Below are 25,804 nucleotides of genomic sequence, written 5' to 3'. Positions count from 1 at the left end.
AAAGGACAGAGGGATATTTAGTGAATTTGGGAAGGCATGTTTCAAATCTGAGGGGCAATCTATGAGAAAAATGTAAAAACCTCTTTGGTTTTTGACAAAGAGAAGGATGGGCAGCAGAAGTTAGGTAAGTGGGACCTATGTGACGGATGAATTTGAAAGAGAGCAAACTGTGTGATTTGGATGCAACCTATTACTAGGCAAACTGACAATTGGACAGCACATTAAAGTTCGCAAAGGTGCTTTAACATATGTGATCTTATTCTTCATAACAGCTCTGGGAAGTATCTAGAGTAGATATTATTCCAGTTTTACAGACGAGGAAATCACATTGTCTTCTGCATATAGCCAGAAAAGAAAACGGTAATGTGAAAAAGGAATAAAGCTGAAAAAGACCCCTGTAAAGGCTGGAGGCAGCCTGTAGGATTGCAGTCTCTAAGGGGGAGAGAAGAGGAGTATCTCTGATGATGCCGGAAGGAATGCCAGGCTGTGAAAAGTCATTGAAGTTGGGGGCAAAATATGGAGGGCAAAAGTTCTTTGGTAAGACAAGTGACCTGGGCAGAGAAATAAGAAAGATTCCATTTTCCCAGAAATACACACGTGTTTTAGGTTTGAACTTCTTTGAGTGTCTGCTAACTTGAAAAAGAAATTTAAGATCTCTAGTCTGGCTGCAGATTAAAAGCCCATAGAATCTTCGAAGGAGTAGAAACTTCATCTTTCCATTAAAAAATTTTTTAAAAAACACAAGTTTTCTAAAAGAATTGAAATAATTTTCACTTTTTCGTTTTTTTCTGCTTTTCCTCCACGTAGGTACCTTTGATATAGCAGTCAGTAATATAGCTTTATGTATAATCTATTTGAAAAAGAAAAGAATATGCCATCCTTTCCATTGATGTAGCTCAAATATTGTTTTGAAAAATCTCCTCTCTTCCGGCAGTTGTCAGGGATGACACCCAAAGAAAAGCAGTCAAACATTATTAAGGTTGTTGCAATATTTTCCTACTATCACCTATGACCAATTAAACATTTTTGTTCTTCGGTTATCAGGAACTCTTTTAAAATCCTTTTTCAGATACATGATCACTCAGGTACTGAAGCAGTTGCTAAAAGTTAGCATAAAGTTAGTGCTAAAAACTAAGTGAATTTCACTTTCTTGTAATATGTGGGAAGCTGAGCCGTCAAGCGTATTTTCCACAAACGAGAGCTCGTATTGCTTTCTTATATTGCTTGGACAGTTATGGATGAAATGACTTTAACTACTGGATGGTCCGTGATGAAACTGCTTTGCTTGTGGGCTGGACGATTGGTGGTGATTATACTTGTTCTTGGTTAGCACCATGTGCGTAAGATTTAGGGAGGGCACAGACCTCTACACAAGAGAAAGGGGAAAGTGAATGGCAGGAAAAAATGAAGGTCAAGTTGACAATGGACACCATCCTTTCGGGGTCTTTTTCTCTTGATGGTGTCAGGGGGATACACGTTGGGACAAATGAATGCTTTGAGGTGAGAAGGGCAAAAGCACTCTAATAAAAGGCTTCAGGAAAGAGTGAGGCGACCTAGAGAAATCTGCTGTGGTCAAGTTTAATCCTGGGAAAAGAGGCCCTGGAGAAAGCAGATGAGGAAGATAGGTAGCGGCGGGCGCAGGGTGTGGAGGGAGGGAGGGGGCGGGGGGCGGAGATGGAAAGTGAGAGGGCGCAAGTCTTATTGCGGCTGAGACGGTGGTGTTGAGGACCACGGACTGGGAAAAAGTGAAAGTCGGGCGGGGAGGCGGAGAAGGAGGCAGAGCTCCGCAGACCCGGCCGGGACCCCCGGCGGGAGAGGCGGGGGCATCTTGGCCCGCCTCGGGCCCCCTTGGCAGCCTCAGGCGTTGGCTCCTCGGGGCTCCCTCCCTCGCCGGCGCATTGTTCCTTTGCCGGGAGACGAGGAAATTGCCTTTTGATTGCGGAAGTCCGCGGCCGGGGCTCGGGGCGAGGCAGCGCGGGTCAGAATGGCAGCGTGGGAAGGGCGGCGCGCTGCCGGCCCCCGCCGCCTCTCGCGTCCGCAGCCGGCCCGGGGCGGCAGCAACATCAGCGGCGGCGGCGGCGGCCCCCGCGCGTCGTCAGCCCGGAGGCCAGCGCTCTGCGCCCGCGGGGCGCGCTGAGCGCGCGCAACAAGTGGTCCCCGCTCCGCAGGCCGTCGGGGCCGCCCCGCGTCCCAGCCCAGCGGTCGAGTCAGGGGGAACCGCTGAGCGCCATGCGGAGCCATGGAGCCGGGCTGGCCCTGTGGACCGCGCTGAGCCTGCTGCAGGTGAGGGGCCCGAGAAGAGGTCCCCGCGGGCGGAATTTCTTCCTCTCCCTGGGGAAGAATGAGCCATCCTCTTCTGAGCCCCCAGCCAGACTGACAGCTCGTGCCACTGTCAAAGGCAACAAGCCACCTTCTCTTTCCAGCTGCTCCGGACAAAAAGCAGCTAGGGAGAAAGTGGCCACCCTCCTGGGCTGCGGGCCTCTTCTCTGGCTGGGGGGCCAAAGGATGGATGGGCTCAGGCTGGGGGCCAGGGGTGAGTGGAGCAGTTTGGGCAGCTTGCTACGGACTCGTCTCTGGGCAGGTCTAGACAGCGGGCTTCAGCTGTTGTTCTGCTTCCTTTTCAGACTGGACTGGGGGAGCCAGTGAGATGCAACTTCACCCTGACAGAGTCCAGGGTCTCCAGCCGGTCCGTGTCTCTCCAGTGGAGAACTTTGGCGTCACCCTGTAACTTTAGCCTCATCTGCAGCAGTGACACGTCGGGGGTCGCGTGCTGCCACCCCGTTAGGATAGACAACACCACCTATGGATGTAACCCCAAGGATTTACAAGCGGGAACCATCTATAATTTCAGTATTATGTCTCTGGATGGAGAAGAGAAAACTGTGGTCTTGCAAACAGGTAAAAAGTGACAGGTGCGGTTGGACGGCCAGGCCACTTCCGGCTGAGCCCTGCCTTTTCAAGCTGATGTTTCACTTGAGTTCCAGGCATACAAAATAATAATAATAATAAAGGTAAAAACATCTGTGAAGATAACTATTGACAAAGATTTCTAGTCTCCTCAGATCTGGCCAGAAGCAGCTTGGTTGACTTTCAGAGACTTCCTTAGTGCTGAAAACAGCGGACTAGCCACTTAAACGGGGAGAGCAGCAAAGAGAAACTGTGGGCTGTGGAGGGAATTTGTTAAAGTGATGTGGTTTGAGCTTCCATCGCATTAAATTGTCAAGCCTTGGAATAATTTTAAGTAAATGTTTTTAGAATAAATAATGGAAGTGCAATGATTAGGGATATGACTTTCCTCAACTTAGTTTTATTTTTGGAACCAGGACATAAAATCATCAGGAATAGAGTCACTCTTAGGGGGAAATTAGAAAAGTCCCTTGAGATGAGGGTATGAAAGTTATTTTTTATCACTTGTGTAACTAAAACCACGCCAATATCACAGATCATCTTTTGGTTACTCTGCACCTTAAGTCAATCATTTTCTGTTCACTTTTGGTAAACCCTTCCATGCGTATGTGGTAAGAGTTTGTCTTTCCTGCCTCAGTTTTCTTATCTGTAAAATGAGAGTGTTAGACTTGGTCATTCAGGTCCAGGTTCCAACCAAGTGCCTACTTAGGTAGGGGCTGCAATGCATGTTACCTCATTAATCCCCAGAGCCACCCTCAGATGTGCTCGGAATTCTCTAATGACTTCGATGTTTTATGACTTCATTAGTCTTCCTTTTAACGTATTTGTTGCAATAGAGAAGGCTTACTTTCATGGAGAAAGTCAAATTTAACTGAAAAATTCCAGAAGTTAAATTTAGAAATGTGTCGTCCTTGCTATTCTTTCACATTCAACCTGAACAAAGATCACTTCTTTAGCTATAGTTCTTTGAAGAGGTGAGAGAACAGTCCGTTATCAGGGCAGTTACAGTAAGGTCAGGAAATGTGACTAGATCCTGGTAATAAGTCAATGAATTGTTCTCTTACTAATTAAGAATGCCCAATTACATCACTTGACTTACTTCAGAGGAATGTTAGATAATTTCTGAGATTTGCAGGAACTTGAATTGAAAAGAGACACCACTTGTTAAGAATGTGGTTGTGTTTTTACAGGGAATCAAAGAGAGACCGAAATCAACCACATAATTAGAACATTTTTCAGGAGTTTAAGTGGCTGGGTTTTTAGTTATAAAGTTCTTGGTTTCTTGGTATGTGAAGATGTGAACACTCAGATTGCTAATAATGTGAAATTTATGACATAGAACTTCCAGATGTGTTCTTTACATTTGATAAGGTGTCTGTATTGAATGGGGCAGAATGATGTTTAAAAACAGGTGAGCCATCAGAAGCTTCTGGGAGAAAAGATGAAGACATTAAGCCAGAATACACTGATTTAGCCCAGAGGTTTTACTTTTTTGGAAAAAACATTGATGAAAAAGGACTCACTGTGGGTGTTACTAGTTAGAATATGTTTTGAGTTTAATTATGCATGTAGGTGTTTCAAGTCCAGAGACATTTGTGAAATGTAAGAAATGTTTGCATTTTATTGACTATGTTTAATTTAAAAAAGACTTAGTCAGCATGCCCAATTGTTAGTGTTCAGTGTCTTATCATTTTTCTTAAGGAGTTACTTTTTACAGTACCACAAATATACTTTTCACCACAAATTTTATGAGCTCCATGCCAAATGTGAAGAATGAAATTTGAGCAAAAGTGATGTTTGTATAATAATAATTTTTTCATACTTATTTGTGTGATGGTATAACCCTACTTGAGTTTCTCTCTCCCTCTCTCTCTCTCTCTCTCTCTCTCTCTATATATATATATATATTTTTTTTTTTTGGCGGTACGCGGGCCTCTCACTGTTGCGGCCTCTCCCGTTGCGGAGCACAGGCTCCGGACGCGCAGGCTCAGCGGCCATGGCTCACTGGCCCAGCCGCTCCGCAGCATGTGGGATCTTCCCGGACCGGGGCACGAACCCGTGTCCCCTGCATCGGCAGGCGGACTCTCAACCACTGCGCCACCAGGGAAGCCCTCTCTATATTTTTAAAATAATTTTATTTAAATAAACTTTTTTAAGTTAAGATTTTTTTTTAATGTTTCAGGGAGAATATTTTTGGTTGGTATTTATTTTTTGTCAGCACTTTTTTTTTTTTTTTGCTTTCTATATTTTAAGGACATATCTGAGTTTTCTTTTAAGTTAAGAGAAAGTACTAGTATTCCTCTATATTAACTGCTAAGCTACAAAGATGAGTGTCAGAAATCATATTTTACTGTTATTAAAGCAGGATCAACTAGTAGCATAATATTAAGTCTGAGATATAACTTCAAACAAAAAAAGTCACTCAAATGTGTTGTGCTTTTCTTATTCCATTATGCCTATCTTATCAGTATAGAGTAAAATAGGGTGAGAGCAAGGCATGATTTGGCTGGAGATACAACAGTTGCTTAGATTATCTCTGTAATCATTCTGTATCGTTCCAAGTGTGATTTGTCTGGTTGTTTACCCTGGTAAATTATCTAAAATAACATAATGTAGACATGACCTTAAAGATCAAAAATTTCAACTAAATCAGAACTATTTCAGCACCAATCAGTTTTCACTCCAGATTTAAAATCAGAATTGAAAAACCTATGTGGATTCAAGTTCAGTCCAGCAAACATTTATCAGGCATGGGTACTGCAGGGAGTTACACCAGGCAGTGATTGGTGAGCTTATAAAGATGACAAACAAAGCATGGTCTCTGCCCTTGTAGTCTTGTACAGAGGTGACAGAAGGTCAGGATGAAAGTGGTGACAGAGCTTTACCACTTCTTTCTTGGGTGAAGACCTTGCCCTGCCTCTCTCAGGTGTGTTCGGTCATAAATGGTCAATGCAACAACTGTAATAAATTGAAAGCCAAATTATTTAGTTGTGAATTCATCAGAAATAGATTATGAAGGTAACAGATATTGAAGACCTCAACACTTTTGTTAACACTGTGTCCTCAGAGTCTAGAGCAGAGGCTGCAAAGTGGCCCCTGGGGGTGTCTGGGTGTCTAAATAATAGACGTGTTTTGTTTGGCTCACATAATGTTTGTGAAAAATTCAGATTATTTCACCAGCATTGAGCAGAAAATTCACATAAATACCAGATGTATGGATTCTCTTAAAATACTGGAAGATCTGGCAAAACTCGGCCAGGCTGCCTAGAACTCTCTAGAGCTGAGTTGTGGTTTCTCTCTTTTCAGATACAAATTCACTGGAATCCCCCTGGACCACTTCATTTATTTCCTTACCTGAATGTATCCTAAGGACATTTGAGTTTGTTTAAATGAAACTGTAGAGCTTTCATTTAGAAATTTGGGGGGATTTTTATCTTCCCACCAATAAGAAGTAGTTTTTTAGTACCTAAAATGGCATCTAACCCATGGTAGGTGTTCAATAAATATTAACTGGATGGGTAGATGGATGAATGAATGGGGAGATGAATGGGTGGGTCTATGGATGAATAGGTAGATGATAACAGACAAATATTAGTAAATAAAATGAATATTTTAGTGGGAGAATGTACTTAAAAATACGATCTATTCTCCTTGGGTTATGGGTAAGTTATGGAGCCCAGGGAAGAAGTCTAATCATAGAGAACTTAACTACAGGAAGAATACCTTAGTGGCATATGACTTCTTAGTCAGTTTCAGGTACTTATTAATCAGCCTAGAGCAAAAGGCAAAAAAAAAATTTAGCTCTTTATACATGGCTCCTTCCTCTGTCTTTAATTTAAAAAAATTTTAAGAGCTTTAATTACCAAATCACCATATCAGCTATTATTTCCACCTCAAAATGTTGCTTCTTGTATTAGTTTACCAGGGCTTCTGTAACAGAACACTACAGATAGGGTGGCTTAAAGAGCAAATTTATTTTCTCACAGTTCTGGAGGCTAGAAGTCCCAGCTCAAGTTGTCAGCATGTTTCTTCTGAGGCTTCTCTGATTGGCTTGCAGATGACCACCTCACTATGTCCCCATATGGTCGTCCATCTGTGTTGTCTGTGTCTAATCTTCTTAGGACACCAGTCATATTGGGTTGGGGCCCACCCTAAAGATCCCATTTTAACTCAGTTACCTCTTTAGAGGTCTTATCTCCAAATACAGTCACAGTTTGAAGTATTGGTGGTTAAGGCTTCAACATATGAACTTTAGAGGGATGCAATTCAGTCCATAACACTTACATGGCTTTAAACACAGGCCATTATTTCTCAATAATGTCTGTAAGCTACTGGCATTAAACTCTCTTGCAGAATTTTTTATAAAAGCATGTTCTTGGCTTCTACCTCATATATAATGAATTTAGAAAGAGTGGAGCCTAGGGTATCTGATTTTAAACAAATATCAAAGTCAATCAATGCACACTGAAGTTTAAGAGCTGTTGACATCGTTTTTCTATTATTCATTGGCATTAAGATTTTGGTACCATTCCTTTTTATGCCTGGTTAAATCTGTAATGCCTAGGAATATTTGTTGTCTTTCCCGGGAAGAAAATAATATTTTCTAATATTTGTCTTGTGCTTTTATAGTATGTAAAATACTTTCACCTACCTTGTTTAGTAGGTAAGAGTATAAAATATATATTATACTGACCATATATTGTTTAATTATAGCCACATGACAATCCTGTGGAGGGAGTATCATGAAGGCACAGGTGGTTAAGAGTTGAGTTCTGAAAGCAGCGGCCTCCATCACTTACCAACCAAGTTGCCTTGAACAAGTTCCTCACCTCTTTTAATCTATAAAATAGGGACAATAATAAAGAGAATGCTCACTTCCTAGGGTCGTTTTGAGGTTTTAATTGATTCATACATAAATTCTAGAACAGTTTTTGTCACATACTAAGTGTGTAGTAAGTTTCCTATTATTACTTTCAGATTGGGGATGAGATTGACATTCATAAGAATTAACTAATCACAAATCCATAGAGCTAATAATATATGGTAGACCTAGACCTTGAACCCAGATTTACTGGCCCCAACTCCAATTCTTTCCACTACTCTGTAGAATGGACATAATTTTTAAGTTGGTTTTTGTTCTTTCAGATTACATATGATAGTTTGTTGTTACTTTTCAATTCAACTTTTAAAAAGAAAAAAATATATTATGAAATACTTTAAATCTATAGTTACTTAGCCTACACAATGGTAGAATAATGATTAAATGTGTGTTAGTGTGCTGAAATAATATCGATTTTGATTGTGTTGAACTTCTGGTGATGGACTTCAGTATTTAGGAATCAGCCATTTGCAGTATAGTTATTTCAGGAATTCTAAGATCAAGCTGAGCTCTGTATAGGGAATCAACCAACCTAGTTCTCTGCACTTGACTTTTTGTGTGTTTGGAAGCTTCTTCCATTTGTCTGACTTCTGTAGGTGGGCCTGGCATTCTACAGATTAGCAAGAAATAAAATCTAATTTGTCCAGACAGAATGGAAGAAAATTTGTTGCACCTTCCATTCCTGGACACCAATTCCCTGGAATCCCCCTGGGGGATAAAGGATAATACTGACGACTTTCTGACCTTGTAGGAGAGGTCAAACCCATTCTAAATGTATGAATGTGTATAAACAAAGATGAATCTATGCAACTAAAATTAACATGGTAGGTATACATACAGATTTCCAGGGATTGGGGGTTTTGATTTTGTTTTTCTTCCTCTAGATGGAAAAGTTCAAATACATAAAAAGTAAACAGAATAGTATAAGGAACGAGCATGTACTCATCACCTACCTTCAACAGTTACCAACTGACAGACAATCATGTTTCATCTATATCCTCACCCACTCCCCCACCGCATATCATTTTGACACAGTCCAAGTCATCATTTAATTTCATTTATAAATATTTCAGTATGCATTTCTGAATGATAAGCATTATTTTTAACATAACGACAATGTCAGTATCGTACCTAACATTGACAGTAATTCCTTAGTATCTAGATGTCCAGGTTCGGCAGCACACGTCAAGCGACAGCTCATGACTTTCTACATGAGAGCGGCTTCTAGGCAACAGTCTGGAAGAGGAGGCCAAAGGATTTCCCTTTGTACTGCATTTATGTAGCATTTAAATAATATTGAGAAAACCTTAAGTGGTTCTTGTTTGTTTGTTTGTTTGGCTGCGCTACGTGACTTGAAGGATCTTAGTTCCTGGACCAGGGATCGAACCCGGGGCCCCATAAGTGAGAACTCCAAGTCCTAACTACTGGACCACCAGGGAATTCCCAAGAAAACCTCTAATGTTAATATCAAAGAGAGGAGGAGTAGGGCTGCTGAAGGATGACGGCATGAGGGTGTTAAAGTCTCTGTCAGCTGTCATTGTCCCCTCCGTGCTGACGTGGTTCTCTAATACTCGACAGAAGTGAGCTTTTCAGTGCTTTTGCTTAAACTGCTCTCTCATTCTGCAATGGCCTCTCTTCTCTCTGATTTCTGGGTCCTACTTGACCTTCCAACTTGCTCAAGTTCATTTCAAGCCCACCTCTGAGACCTTCCCCTTGGATATCATTCTCCTTTTGCATGTTCAGCATTGGTGCTGACCTGTGTTACCCTTAACAGCAAGAACAGCTGCAGTACTCACATCAACAGCCATTTACTGAGGCCCCGCCACGCGCCAGGGCTGCACTTAACACTTTGGCTCCATTACCTCTTAACACTTACAACTCTGTAAAGTAAGTATTGTTAGTCCCATTTTACAGATGAGGGAACTTAACCTCGGGGAGGTTAAGCAGTTTGCCTAAAGTCACTGTTTGAAGTGATAGTGTTGAGATTTGAACCAGGTTTAGTCTGACGTCAAAGTCAGCCTCCCTGATAAGTTACCTTTGTGTTTACCTTTTTCACATATGTCTTAAATGCCTGAGTAAACTGTAGATTCTCAGAAGCCAAGTATGATGACCCATAAAATAACATGGCATTCCTCACTCGTGTTAATCATGATGCAAATGATTGTCAAAGCTGCTTTAATTGCGATGCTGTTAAAACTTTGAAAGTTCCTCGCTACCTGAACTTTATATTTAGTGTATAAAGTTGATAAATGAAATGCATGTTAATCTGATATATTAGCATAATATAGTATATCATCTTATAAGTCAGAAAGCTGACTATAGTCAAACAGCAACAATTACAAAAATAAAAGAAAATTACATCTCTATAAATCTATTTAATTAACTACAGATTGTGGGCAATTGCTTTCTTGTTTTCTCCTTCTGCCCATTTTAAAAAACCTGCACCAAGGAATGGTTTGTGGCTTTTCCCCCACCCTTACCCTGGTTTCCATGAGAAAATAAGCAATTAGTTTATAGGAATAGTTGATGTTCACTCCATTTTATACAGAATGCTACATAAATGCAGCTTCCAGTCTCCTAGCCAGTCTGCTTTTAACTAGAATTGTATCCTAATTCCTGTAAAGGCACAGAAATTGAATCTGTAATCCATAAAAAATTGATCTCTTGTCCTGGAGTTAGTGCTGAAAGATAAGGTTTGTTTTGGAGAGGTGGGTGGAGGATAATATCCTGGTTGAGGAGACCTTGAGTTCCTGTGGAGAAACTTAGACTTTATCTCATGAAAAATTCTTGGTGCTCCCTAGGGGATGAGGATGGCAGATGGGAGAGATACAAAGCGGTTATTCGGCAATAGTGGAAAAAAGAGAGAAAATAAGGCAGACACCCAGAAAACTCAGAGTAATCCAGACACAAGGTGATGGAACACCAGGCTAAGGCAGTAAGATTAGGGGGAAAAAAGAAACGGAGAAGAAAAACATTAGTTTTAAAAAATCAATGGAACTTCCCTGGCGGCAGGATTAGATTTAGCTATTATTAGTGTTGTTATTCATTTACCTATGCTACACTATCCAAACTATCAAATGAAAGTCCTGTAAATTTGTCTGTTATTTTTCATAGAGATCTGGTTTGGTTTTTTTGTTGTTATACTGACTGTGCGACTCATGACATCATTTTCCACCCTGGGACAACTAAGGTGTGATAGAAAAGATCTCACGACTTGGAGTCAAGTGTTAGAAGCTCAGCTGAATTACTTGTTACCTATGTGATGTAAATGAGTCACTTAATGCCTCTGACCCTTATTACAACTAAGAAAACACATTGTAAACGATCAGATCCTACACAGATATGTTGTGCGCTATTATGACTTCAAAAAAAGTTTTTGGCACTAACTTATGGATTCCCTACTCTCTTGTTGTAAGGCTAAGTTTATTTCCAAAATAAATACTATCATTTTGAATTCTAAACACTCTGCAAATTCCTATAGCAGTAGATAATAATGTTTTAATGACCATACAAAAGAATTTTTAAAGCAAATATCACTTCCATTTTATACATATGGGTGTCTCCCTCTTCTTAAGTCAGATTTTTTTAAAAGGGAAAAAAGAAAGAATCCATTTTGGTTCAGGAATTTAGCTAAACTTTATCAGAAAAAGTGGGTTGACAGCAAACCTACTTATGAAATTCTGGGGCTTCCTGATACTGGTAGATTCATTGAAATACAGCAGCTGAATGCTATGGAATTTTGCATTTGGCATTCAATATTCCAGATCCTTCTGGAAATAAATACAAACAAAGATGTCTTAAATTGATGGCTAATGATCAATTTTGATATATTGATTGAGATTAAATTATTGATTTATGGTTTTCAACAGTTCTCAAAGCTTATAATACTTCACTGGTTACTGTATGTATGAGAGCAGTGGGTGGGAAAACCAGAAAGGCTATAAATGCACACGTGTGCATTGATATCTCCAGCCATCAGCATAAATTATGTAAGTCAAGTAGCGTTTTCCAATTACATATGACCTGTCACACGATCAGAAGATTACAGACCTACAACTAAATTTTCAAATAGCATTAAAACTCTCTCTTTCATATATCTATCTAGATATCTAGATAGGTAGATGATAGATAGGTAGGTAGGTAGATAAATAGATAGATAGATAGATAGATGCTAGATGAAAATAGCACCCTGATGGAAGTATCTAATTTATTTCTAATAAAATATTGAAAACTTTTTTTTAATACAGCAGAGTTTTCCTTGGGCTTAGTTAGATTGAAACAAAGTCTGAAAACTACTGAACTCCTGCCGCATGCATAGCAATAGTGGACCACTGCCAGCAAAGGGCTTTATCACAGCATAAATGGGGTTTTAAGTGTTTGTTTCCAGTGCAGGTTCTTGCAGCCCAGGCACTTCCCAATCTCATTGTTCCTTTGTTCTAGCGGATGTACAAAGGATTGACTGTTTTGTTTTCTGCCTCAGAGAGATTAGATAAAGTCTGCATTTCTGAACTTCACCCTCTAGGCACGCAACCTTAAAATTCATTTTCTATAGATCATATTTTGCAGATTATATATGTTTAGATTATACCGATCATGAGATCATTTTCTTTAACCTTTATCTGGCTGGGTTGTGCATGTAAGTGATAGTATTGATCCCTTTTGAACAATCACTGGAAAGCAGCTGTCCCTCTCATCCTTGTCCTTAAAATGCCTCTTCCGCAAAAATGTGTCACCTCAGTTGGCTATGACAAGGTTGCTCTTCAGTTTCTCTGGCTATTAGAATCGCATGGTAACAAGAAAACTTGCTGTGAGGGGAAATTATGTCCTTTCCTTTTATGATGACGTCCTTAATTATAGAGTGTTATGTAGGATAGAAAATTTAAATAATATTGCCGCACACACACACACACACACAAACACATACACAAAAAAACCCGTACTGTTTTTCCTCAAGAACCCATAAATGAAAATCATCTTGGGAATTTTTTTTTTATTTTATCTTAAGGGTTAGAATGTTAGTTCATGGGAATAAACTGATAAGATTTTTCCAAGTGTTTTTTTGAAGAAGAAGAAGAAGGCAATTAAAGCTATTATCAGTTTAGTTTCCCAAAAAATGGTATTCCATTTTTGCCTCCATTTTGTCAGTGATTCAGAGGAAGTTTCTTTTTATGATCATGTAGACAGAATAAGTTTATATTACGGAGTGCCCACTGTGTACCATGTAAAGTCTCCTCTCTATCTTGTTACTCCTCCAAACATCCAAGAATATAAGTACTATTATTACACTCCCCAGACAGAGGGGGAAATGGAGGCTTAGAAGGTTAAGTAACTTCCCCAAGTTACTGATACATGAGGGAGCTGCAATTTGAATTGAGTTCTGACTCCAAAGCCCATGCTCTCTGCCACTTCACCTCCCTGCCTCTATGACAAGATCATCCCAATTATAGGTGGAATACTAATACTAATACTAGCTAACATTGAACACTCACTATGTGCCAGATGCTGTTCTGAGTGCTCTAGATAAAATACTCAACTTAATCTCCATAACAATTCTACTGAAAAGATAGCGTTGTTATCAGCATTGCACAGAGGAGACTGCTGAGGCACGAGGAGGTTAAGGAATTGCTACCCAGCTACAAAGTGGGAGACCCAGATTCAAGCCCAGGCCACCAGACTCTAGAGCCTACACTCTTCAGGTGAACCTGTGCTCTAGGATATAAACCACACAACCTGATCCTCTAAGCTCACCTGTGCTTTGGGCTCTCAAAGTTTCTGTCTTGGCTTGGCCTTATCTAGCCTGTATGGAGTCTATAGGTGACCCGTAGTCTACTGAGCTGTCTGGCTATAAATGCCTTCTGAATATAGAATAAGATTACCTTGTTCCTATTTGTACTAATGTTAGTCACAAGTGAAGACTTTCTTAAAACATATACTGTTCTAAGTAGATGCTAGAGTTCCTCAATTTCTTTCATGAGTAAGATATAATTTACCAGGAGGTAAAGAACTGAGATCTCTATAGCCATGTCACTAAAACATCTAACCTGACTCTTGAAATTTAGTCTCCATTATCTTTATCTCACTTTCTAGACCAAGAACCACATAGGACTTCTGAAAATTACTCATATGTAAATGTCAACGTTTCTACTCCCAACATTCAGGGTAGGGAGAGCCTTATTTCTCGGATGGTCCCACTGCATCATCTGCTCACTAAATGTTATAGATTTAGCTCCTAACCTAGAGACGTGCTATTCATCCTATTTCAGGCTCTACAGTGAAGATTCAATACATGGGAAACAGGACTTCTCAAATTGACCCATGGCTTTGAGAACTGAAACTAAGTAAACAGCCAGGTACAGGACTAACCCACCTGCTCTGGGAGCTCTGGCAGCTCCAAAATGTCCCAGAACTCAAGTTTAGAAAATCTAGGGACATAGGGAATCCCAGTTGTTGGGAGAATTCATTTTGGTGAGCACACCTCGCCTAGGCTCATAATCAGGTCTGTATCTTTCATGGTTTTCTGATATCTAAAAACAGCCCAACGTTTTGTATACATAACCCCCCCAAACCCCACAACCTAAAAAGGGGAAAGTTTAGTACAAATACACATTTTAAAATTATTTCTTAATATCTGTATTTTCTGTTGAGATTTTCAGTATTTATCCAGGCAGAGCCTGGATGTTTGTCAATGTTTGAAAAGTGCAAAACTTGTAAGCCAAAGAAAATATAACCTTGCTTGGATTTCCAAGCTCAGAGCTGTCATAACAAAAAAAAGTTTTATTAGAAAAAAAAGGAGCTTATATGACTAGTAGCCAAGGTGGATTTCTTTTTTAAGTAAAATAGTAAGTTTAGGAGTGGCATAAAATGCCCATTTGTATCATGAGCTGCAGATTCTTAAAGTTTTGAAGGAAAATGCATCTGGATTACAGCAAGGTAAGCGTGTATCTGCAAAATTCTTCAAGCCACCTTCTTTTTTTTGTTTTTTGCTCTGCAGATCCTTTACCTCCTGCTAGGTTGGAAGTCAATAAAGAGAAAAGTACTTCCACCAGTTTGCATGTCTGGTGGGCTCCTTCTTCCGGGAAAGTCACCTGGTATGAGGTGCAGTTACTTGATGATAACCAAAAGACACAGGGGGCCCAAATTCAAGAAAGAACTTCACAGAATGAATATACATTTTTAAACCTCACTGCTGGTAGTAAATACAAAATTGCCGTCACAGCTGTTTCTGGGGATAAACGTTCCTCTACAATTTATGCCAATGGATCAACAGGTAAGACCTGTTTACGGATAGTTGCGTATTTAATAGTCTATGATTCTTTTGAAATTATATTACATTCAGGAAATGGGAGTAAGAATGCCCCAAGATCAACAATAAATAGATAGGTGGATAGATAGGTAGGTAGGTAGATAGATAGATAGACAGAGAGACAAATAAATACTGTTTGATACAGAGGAAAGACTGGACTGGAAACAAGGAGGTGGGGTTGTGCTGCTAGCTTGCTGGGTGATTTTGAACAAGTCATGGAACTTCTCTGGGACTGGAACTTTCTCCAAAATGAGGAAGATGTTTCCTAATGGCCCTTCTAACTCAAATGTTAGGCAACAGGATTTTCTGCCTCATTTTCTGAGTTTGTGCAAAATGAAAATTATTTTTTAAATGTTTTCCCTCCCCTGTATATTCTTCTCTTAACATCAAGTCATGGTGTTTCCTGAATATTCCTATGTTTGGAACCAGTCTTTTCTTGCACCCATACATCCCGATATCAATGACACATTACCATTTCCTTCCATAACTTACTTTCTTATCATTCACTCTCCCCTTATTTTCTCTCCTGCTCTGTTGCTCTCTTTCCATTTTTCAACGTCTACAGTTCTTTCCTTTCTCTTTTCCCTTTACCGCTATGCCACATCATACTTCATTGACAAAATCTACCTTGATACCTGTTAAGTGGGGGAGACAGATAAACTATGATGTAGCTTTAGGCTGTGGACTTTGAAAAGAGCATTAATCCAGGTTCCAATAAAATTTCAAGGGTGCTATTTTCATTAGTTATTACACAAGTTAGATGTACAGAGAAGCATAAATGGATGTGTGGTTTCAAATGAAATGTGTCTATACCTTCTATAAGGAAATTATGAATGACAGTTTGGAAATGCATTGTATCCCACTAGTGCCATCGCCAGTGGAAGATATTGGTATTTCAGCGAAAACGAATTCTCTCCTGATTTCCTGGTCACGTGGCTCTGGGAACGTGGAAAGATACCAGCTGATACTAATGGATAAAGGAATTCTAGTTCATAGTTTTGCCGTGGACAAAGCTACTACTTCCTATGCTTTTCATGGACTGATACCTGGTCACCTCTATAATGTCACCATTGTTACCGAGGCTGCAGGGCTGCAAAACTACAGATGGAAACCAGCCAGGACAAGTAAGTTTCCCTAGCTATTCTGAACAAGAATAAAACGCAAATCAAGGAAATGTTTAATAAACAAGGTTTATTAAATTATTTGGATAATGGTAGTATAGGACAAATGGAAATGCATATGTTGTAGAAGACCTTAATATGTATCCACTTTTCTACTTAGAGAAAGAGGGATTCCCTTTCATTCTAAAGTTTAGGCTCGTCCTTGACAACCTTGTGAAATAGCAGAGTTAATCACTGATATAATCTTAGCTTCTCTTTTTAGTTAAGGATTCCTACTTTTAGTTAAGGATTCCTACTTCCTTCGCTTAAACAGGCATCATCCCCTGTGACATCACTCACAATGAACCAGGATTACTCTTCTCAGTGCTATACAAAGACCTACTCTTAGGTCTTTGTATAAAGAAACAGCCATTGCCCAAACCCTCTATCCAACAAAACATCTCCTGAGACCCAATTCTATAGAACCTGTTCTCATAGCCTAACATAGCCAGAAAACTAATCTGTGCTAAGTTTTAATGAATCATTTATATACATATTATTCATTCATTAGTTCATTAAATCAATATTTATTAGGTGTAAACTATATACCAGACATTGTGGATATAACAATGTCCAAGAGAGACAAAGTCTTTCCCCTCATGGAGCTTACATTCAAGTGCATCCTAATGCTTCTGGTGGGTCTAATGTGTTAATAAATCCCCTCCTTTGGGAAGCTGTGTAATTTTAAGGGAAACTCTAAAATATGTAGTGCCTTAGACATTACTCTAGGGAGGAGAGTTCCTGAAATAATAGGTTGGTGGGAAAGATATTTGGGGACACCTATATATTTATATACCTTTCGTATCACACCTCAAAGATATATATATATATATATATATATATATATATATATATATATATATTCCCAACAAAAATGTACCATATATTTTAAGAATTATTTATGTATATCAAGAGCAAATTGCACTTCTAACTGGCATATGCAAAAGCAATGTGCCACGCCCATTATTTTAATGAAACATTGTGAATTTATATTATGCCATTAGTGAGGCCCAAAATTATAGCATAAGCAAAAGGTAGAAAATATATTCACCAAAGTGTCTCTCCTTTGTAATCATTTTCCTCTGATGAAATAATGACACAACTCCTAAGCTTTAACTTTATCATGATTCAATATGAAAAAGAAACTATTTTCAGCACAAAAAAATTTATGATGGCCAGTCAACCAATCTATTTATTATGTACTTGCTATTATTAAATACATAAAGACAGGAAGAAATTAGGCAGATGACATTCTTTGAGGATTCCACTTAAAGATTTTCAGAACTGGAAAAGACCATTTTAAGTTTTTTTTGATCAAGCCATCATGAGGCAGTAAGGACCCCTAGGCTTAGTAAGATAGACAGAGCTGCCCAGGGTTGTCCAGCCAACCAATGGCCAAGTCTGAGGCAGAATCTAGGCTCCTGACTGCCATGTTTGTCCTCTGTCCACTAGCCAGACAACCTTTCTTTGGTTTTGCAGTATTATTTTTACCTTGTGAAGTTGTTTTCTTCAGAGCAGGGAGTGTGACTTGTAGAGATTAAGACACAGGGCGAAATTTGGCCATAAGAGTGGTATGATATCCTGAGTTAAAGTCTCTTTCCCTTTCTTCCTAATTAGCCCCCATGGAAGTCTCAAATCTGAAGGTGACAAATGATGGCACTTTGACCTCTTTAAAAGTCAAGTGGCAAAGACCTTCTGGAAATGTGGATTTCTATAACATTACACTGTCTCACCAAGGGACCATCAAAGAATCCAGAATATTAGCACCCCAGATTACTGAAACTCAATTTAAAGACTTAGCCCCTGGACGACTTTATCAAGTCACCATCAGCTGTGTCTCTGGTGAATTGTCTGCTCATAAGATGGCAGTGGGCAGAACAGGTGAGTCTAAGGCTCCAGAAATTCCTTAGTTGGCTCAAATCACTCTCTGACCCGCCTTAGAACAGGATAAGTTAGAAGGAAAATCCCTTTCCCAACCTGGGAAGTATGGTCTACATGACTCAGGGTGTCTATGGGCCAGGCCCCGCTATACAGAGTCAAGCGAGGGTTAATTGCATTCGTCTGATTATTTAAGCAAATGTATTTGGATTGATGCCCTGTGCTATTTCATGTCACACCACTTAAGTAGCATAAATGAATTAGCATTGATACTAATGAATAAAACATTTCTGATCAACTCTTATAATGAAGGCCAGTTAGCACTTACCCATGTTTCCCATAAATTATTTTATTTATGTCACCAAACATTTATCCAGTGCCTTCTTCCTGTAAATTACCATATTATGAGCTTTGAGAGTTATTAAGACGGCAGAGTTCAGCACACTACACCCTTCAGCCAAATATGGCCTGTGACCTGTTTCTGTATAGCCCCAAACTAAGGGTGCTTTTTACATTTTTAAAGAGTTTTTTTAAAAAGAAAGAAAACTAAAGAAAACTATGATGCAGAGACCATATGTGGCCCAAGAAGCCTGAAATATTTACTTTGCCGACCCTCGATTTTAAGGAAGTTACATTTTAATCACACAAATGTAGAATACACACACACACACACACGAAATAAAAATATTATATTTTAATAATGGTAATGATACTGATATTTCCATGGATCAGGCACTGACTAAACAGTTTACACCATTATTTCATTCAGTTCTCACCAAAACCACAAGAGAGGTCCTGATATTATCACCAGTTTATAGATAATTCGAAGAGGCCAAATAACATGTCCATAGTCATCCAGCCAATAAGTGGTGGGGTTTAAACCAGACTGTCCTATTCCAGAGTCCATTGTCTGTGCTATTGGAGATCCCAAGTAAGAGCCATATATATGGTCAGAAAGAAAAGAGAAACAAACTCTCTTTCAGAAGATCAGTAAAGACTTCTGGGAGGAAATGGCCTTTAACTGGTACTTTAAAAATATGAAGCTCTTGGCAAGTTGAGAGGGAAAAGAGGGAAGGGCATTTGAGGTGGAAGGAATAACACAAGCAAAGGCACCGAGGCGGAAGAGACCAGGAGACTTACAGGTCTACAGAACGTGAAACTGGAGGCCAGCATTCAAGAGTGGGGAACCAGGGAGGGGGGCTGCAGGGAGTAGTCAGAATGAAGACTGGCAGGATATGGGGTCTGATTTGGGAGGGCTACAAACACCACACCAAGGACTTGATGTTTTATTCTGTAGTTAATGGAGAAACCTTAAATGTTTTTGAGCAAAGAATAATAAGATTAGAGTTGTATTGCAAGGAGATTAATCTTTTCCATTGGAAGAGAGGCATGTTTTGTGACCACAACATCCAGGGTCTCTTCCAAAAGATGCCACATCCATCACTGTCACCATCATTATAAGCAACATCAGTACTGTCTCTAGGGCTGGTATGCAATCAGAAAAACACAGCGTTTGTATCACTAGGTTATTAGCACTGTTACAGAAGATCACATTACTGATATATTACTAAAATGATTTTAACATGCATTTCTCGAGTGTCCAATGGCTCCAGGATGCTCATTTGCAATTCACAAACATCAGGAGGGGATAGAAATGGGGGTTTTGTTTTGTTTTTCAATATCTTTATTGGGGTATAATTGCTTTACAATGGTGTGTTAGTTTCTGCTGTATAACAAAGTGAATCAGCTATACATATACATATATACCCGTATCTCCTCCCTCTTGAGTCTCCCTCCCACCCTCCCTATCCCACCCCTCTAGGTGGACACAAAGCAGAGCTGATCTCCCTGTGCTATGTGGCTGCTTCCCACTAGCTATCTAGTTTACATTTGGTAGTGTATATATGTCCATGCCACTCGCTCACTTCGTCCCAGCTTACCCTTCCCCCTTCCTGCGTCCTCAAGGCCATTCGATAGAAATGTTTTGAATTTTAGCTATTAGGTCTCTTATCTACTGTTGCCCATGAAAAGTGAATGAGCATCCTTACTTTTGGATTTTAGTATCTCCTTTTGACATCATTTCACTGTTTAGTTCCAGAGGAAGTTGGAGACCTGGAGGCAAACAGCAATGGTTCTACAAGGTCCCTGGTGGTGAGCTGGTCGCCCCCTGCTGGAGACTGGGAGCAGTACCGTATCCTGCTCTTGAATGATTCTTCGGTGCTGCTCAACACCACCGTGGGAAAGGAGGAAACACACTACGTCATACGTGATGTGGGGCTCATACCGGGAAGACAGTATGAGGTCGAAGTCACTGTTGAGAGCGGAAATCTGAAGAATTCTAAGCGTTGCCATGGCAGGACAGGTAAGCAAATATCAAGGTGTTAATGACTGATGGAACCTTAATTCGGTCCTTCTTCCAAGTAACCCAGGTAACCGTCAATGTCATACCCCAGGGTTCCCTGTATTTGAGACATTATAGACTGACAAACTGAAATAGGTTGGTAATGTTTAATTTTGTCAAATTAGAGTATTAGAAATCACTTCCACTAGTAGGTTCATTGTTTTTTAAAAGAAAGACCTTTCTAACACCAAAAGAACAGGAAGGAAACAATCTGAGAGAATCCTCCCCACAAAGTAGATAGTTGATAACATTTTGCTGGTGATCAGTGTTAGAGAACCACTGCCGTGACCCACTGTTGACTAATAGGGGATTTTCAGGTGCCGAGGAAGAGTTGTTAAAGTGGAGAGGAATATATTCAGATTCTAGGGCAGAGGAGAGGGAGGCTACTGAGACATGGGTTTTGGTATTCTTGCTGTCACCATTATACTGTAATTCCTTGGGCAAGTCACAACCTCTCTGAGTCCATTTCCTCAACTTTCAAATAAGAGAGTTGACCTACTAAACTCAACATTTCTATGAAAATCCCTGTGACATGGAATGCTGCATACTTGGAGTGAAATTCAAATATGTTCTCTTTTAGTCTTGCCTGATAATAAGGAAATAACTACACTGACGCAATGTTCTTAGAAGAACGTCAAAGAAATGGACCAAGAAACGTCTTTAGCTTGCCCTCTGTGTCTTCCAGTTATCTCTTCATTTTCCAGATATTAATATCTGCTGGACAATGATCAAAAATAAATGACCCAGTAAAGTATTTTCCAAGAGTATTCTTTTGAGTCCTTATTTCTGGTTATGTTACACGAACAACGTTTTTTTGTGATTAGCTTTTTTTTCCTAAATGCTCAGAAGCATTCAGAAGAGAAATGCTCAACTAGAACACTCCTGTGGATGGAAGAGAAAAGATCTCTAAGGAACACTGGAGTGTATCCAAGTTGATCAATGACCCGAATGTCCATTGCTTTCTCCCCAGTCCCCCTGGCCGTCCTTCAGCTTCGTGTCAAACACGCCAATGAAACCTCACTGGGTGTCATGTGGCAGACCCCTGCAGCAGAATGGGAGAAATACATCATTTCACTAATCGACAGAGACCTTTTACTCATCCACAAGTTGCTCCCCAAAGATGCCAAAGAATTCACTTTTACTGACCTGGTGCCGGGACGAAAATACATAGCTACAGTCAGCAGTATTAGTGGAGACCTAAAAAATTCATCTTCAACCAAAGGAAGAACAGGTAACATTTTTTATAAATTTTAGGCTTTAAAAGTATCCTGTCTGCTGAATTGTCTAACATTCAACTTATAAATGTTCATTAAAGGGCTGTTCTGTACTGGGCATTGTATACATTTTTTTTTCATGTTTTCCATGTATTTGATCTCTGGGCTATAGTCTGGATAATTTCCTCAGCTCTTAGTTTTAGTTCATTAGTTCTGTCTAATCTATCTTTCTTTAATTCTATCTAATCTATTTTAAAATCCACCCACTGAGTTTTAAAATTTAATTGTTATGTTCTTCACTGTTAAACATATTCTTTGGTTCTCTTCCTAATATGTTTAGTATTCTGTTGCTCTTTCCATTCTCCTCCTTTATCGCTATAAGCAAATTAATGATTTTTATTTTCATTCTGTCTGATCAGTATAATATCTGAAATATTCAGGAGTTCAGTGCTGTTGTTTACTGAGTTCTCTGCCTTTTGCTCATGGTGCTTCCTGCCTTAAATGTTTGTGATGTTTTATTCTAAACTCATATACCTTGGGATTTTATTCTGTGGGAATTCTTTGGGGTCTTTCTTGAAGGTGGGTTTCAGAAAGAATTTTCTTTTCACTTGATTCTTTCAGGTGCACAGGATTTCTATCAACCCAGACCTATTTCAATCTAAATTGTCAGCTTGAGGTTTTTTGATCACCCAGGGTTTTATGAATTTGGGTTGCAAACTCACTGAAGCTGTCCTGACATTATGAATTCTCAGTGGAAATTTTTTCTTCTCCACCTAGTATTAAGGAGGCTGCAGTATATGGGGAATAGAGAGGAAATATTTATTTCACTTACGCTTAGAATATAAAGTTTCAGGATCCAATATTTTGCAGAGTCACCTATGAGGTTCCTCACCCTGGGAAAGTCCTATTCATAGCTCTTGCAAAGCTATAAAATCAAAGCTTAAATTTATGTTTGAAAGATGCCCTCATGGTGACAGTCTGCTTCAGTGATCCAGTTACCTCTCTGTCACTTTCTTACAGGTCTCTGAGAATTCCTTACATTCTTGACGACTCATTCATGCATTTACATTTTTATGTTTTATCCAACATGTGCAGTTGCGTGTATTGGGGGGATTTTCATGGTTTGTGCCAGCAATGAAAGTCCAAGGCATTGTTTTAGACTTAAGATCATTTTCATTATTCCCACCACTCATATTGCTGTGTCATATGGTAAGTGAACGTTTAACTTTGTAAGAAGCTACCAAGCTGCTTTCCAAAGTGGTTGTAAAATTTTACATTCCCACCAGCAATGTATGATATTTCCAGTTCCTCCGTATTCTCAGCAACACTTGGTATTTTCAGTTTGTTTGGTTTTTTAAGTTTGAGCCATTCTAATAAATGTGTAGAGGTATCTCATGTGATTTTAATTTGCCTTTTCTCAATGACTAATGGTTTCAAGCATTTTTTTCATATGCTTATTTACCATCCACTTATCTTTTATATTTTCAAATGTTTTGCCCATTTTTTAATAGGGTTCTTTGTTTCTTATCATTGAGTTTTGAGAATTTTTATTCCAGAATAAGTCCTTTGTCAAAAATGTATGTTGAAATGTTTTCTCTCAGTCTATGACTTATCTTTTTATTTTATTGAAGTATAGTTGATTTACAGTATTATATTAGTTTCAGGTGTACAGCATTGTGATTCAGCATTTCTATGGAATATACTCCATTAAAAGTTATTATAAGATGATGGCTATAATTCCCTATGCTATACAATATATCCTTGTTGCTTACCTATTTTATATGTAGAAGTTTGTATCTCTTAATCCCATACCCCTCATTTACCTCTCCACCCTTTCCTCATCCCTTTGGTAACCACTAGTTTGTCCTCTATATCTGTGAGTCTGTTTCTGTTTTGCACACACACTCATTTGTATTATTTTTTAGATTCCACATATAAGTGATATCATACAGTATTTGTCTTTCTCCCTCTGACTTATTTCACTAAGCATAATATTCTCTAGGTACATCCACATTGCTGCAAATGGCAGAATTTCATTCTTTTACATGGCTGAGTAATATTCCATTGTGTATATATACCACATTTTCTTTTTGTTGTTGTTTTTTAACAATGGCATGGACTTGGACTGCATTCATTAACAGTATTTTCAAAGGTAAATTGTCTTTTATTTTTTAAATAAATTTATTTATTTTACTTATTTATTTTTGGCTGCTTTGGGCCTTCATTGCTGCACCTGGGCTTTCTGTAGTTGCAGTGAGTGGGGGCTACTCTTCATTGCACTGCATGTGCTTCTCATTGCGGTGGCTTCTCTTGTTGTGGAGCACGGCTCTACGCGTGCGGGCTTCAGTAGTTGTGGCACACGGGCTCAGTAGTTGTGGCTCGTGGGCTCTAGAGTGCAGGCTCAGTAGTTGTGGTGCATGGGCTTAGTTGCTCTGTGACATACGGGATCTTCCCCGACCAGGGATCGAACCTGTGTCCCCTGCACTGGCAGGTGGATTCTTAACCACTGCACCACCAGGGAAGTCCTTATACCACATTTTCTTTATCCATTCGTCTGTTGATGGGCACTTGGGTTGCTTCCATATCTTGGCTATTGTAAATAGTGCTGCTATGAATATTGGGGTGCATGTATCTTTTCAAATTAGTGTTTTCATTTTTTCCAGATATATACCCAGGAGTGGAATTACTGGATCATATGGGAGTTCTATTTTTAGTTTTTTTTGTTTTTTTTTTTTGCGGTGTGCAGGCCTCTCACCGTTGTGGCCTCTCCCATTGCGGAGCACAGGCTCCAGATGTGCAGACTCAGTGGCCATGGCCCACGGGCCCAGCCGCTCCGCGGCATGTGGGATCTTCCCGGACCGGGGCACGAACCCATGTCCCCTGCATCGGCAGGCAGACTCTCAACCACTGCGCCACCAGGGAAGCCCTATTTTTAGTTTTTTGAGGAACCTCCATACTGTTTTCCATAGTGGCTGCACCAATTCACATTCCCACAAACAGTGCATGAGGGTTCAATTTTCTTCCCATCCTCCCGATATTTGTTATCTGTAGACTTTTTGATGATAGCCATTCTGACAGCTGTGAGGTGGTAGCTCATTGTGGTTTTGATTTGCATTTCTCTAATAACTAACAATGTTGTGAATCTTTTCATGTGCCTGTTAGCCCCCTGTATGTCTTCTTTGGAAAAAATTCAGGTATTCTGCCCATTTTTTGATTGGGTTGTTTGTTTTTTTATACTGAGTTATACGAGCTGTTTATATATTTTGGATATTAACCCCTTGTCAGTCATATCGTTTGCAAATATCTTTTCCCATTCTATATGTTTGTCTTTTTGTCAATGATTTCCCTCGCTGTGCAAAAGCTTTTACGTTTAATTAGGTCTCATTTGTTTATTTTTGCTTTTATTTCTTTTGCATTAGGAGACAAATCCAAAAACAATATTGCTACGATTTATGTCAAAGAGTGTTCTGCCTATGTTCTCTTCTAGGAGCTTTATGATTTCCAGTCTTACATTTGGGTCTTTAATCAATTTTGAGTTCATTTTTGTATATGGTGTGAGGAAATGTTCTAATCTCATTGTTGTACATGTAGCTGTCCAGTTTTCCCAGCACCACTTGCTGAAAAGACTGTCTTTTCTCCAATGCGTATTCTTGCCTCCTTTGCCGTAGATTAAATAACCATAGGTGTGTGGGTTTATTTCCAGGCTCTCTATCCTGTTCCATTGATCTATGTGTCTGTTTTTGTGTCAGTATCATACTGTTTTGATTACTGTAGCTTTGTAGTATAATCTGAAGTCTGGGCATATGATAGTTCCAGCTTTGTTCTTTTTTCTCAAGATTGCTTTGACAATTCACAGTCTTTTGTGATTCCATGTGAATTTTAGGGTTATTTGTTCTAGTTCTGTGAAAAATGACATGGGTATTTTGATAAGGATTGCATTAAATCTATAGATTACTTTGGGTAGTATGACCATTTTAACAATATTAATTCTTCCAATCCAAGAGCATGGAATGTCTTTCCATTTCTTTGTATCGTCTTCAGTTTACTTCATCAATGTTTTTA

The 25,804-nt window shown here is 39.4% G+C and overlaps 1 protein-coding gene across 2 annotated transcripts in view; it reads left to right on the top strand.

The window, feature by feature from the left end:
- PTPRB (protein tyrosine phosphatase receptor type B) overlaps positions 1-25,804 on the top strand; it is a 112,801-nt gene that overhangs the window by 24,832 nt on the left and 62,165 nt on the right. Inside the window, exons 1-7 of one of the 2 annotated variants that reach the window (XM_027107024.1) lie at positions 1,814-2,283; positions 2,625-2,898; positions 14,778-15,053; positions 15,956-16,213; positions 17,867-18,130; positions 20,220-20,489; positions 21,499-21,759. In XM_027107024.1, the coding sequence (XP_026962825.1) occupies positions 2,230-2,283; positions 2,625-2,898; positions 14,778-15,053; positions 15,956-16,213; positions 17,867-18,130; positions 20,220-20,489; positions 21,499-21,759 (1,657 nt within the window). In that variant the 5' untranslated portion in view covers positions 1,814-2,229. Of the gene's footprint in view, positions 1-1,813; positions 2,284-2,624; positions 2,899-14,777; positions 15,054-15,955; positions 16,214-17,866; positions 18,131-20,219; positions 20,490-21,498; positions 21,760-25,804 lie in introns of those variants that run through there. The other variant, XM_027107023.1, reaches the window with a different exon arrangement.

The sequence above is a fragment of the Aethalodelphis obliquidens genome, unplaced genomic scaffold (assembly GCF_003676395.1).
Source record: "Aethalodelphis obliquidens isolate GAN/ISIS:26980383/991018 unplaced genomic scaffold, ASM367639v1 scaffold8, whole genome shotgun sequence".
Classification (NCBI taxonomy): domain Eukaryota; kingdom Metazoa; phylum Chordata; class Mammalia; order Artiodactyla; family Delphinidae; genus Aethalodelphis; species Aethalodelphis obliquidens.
This window is presented reverse-complemented; position numbering and strand designations above follow the sequence as displayed.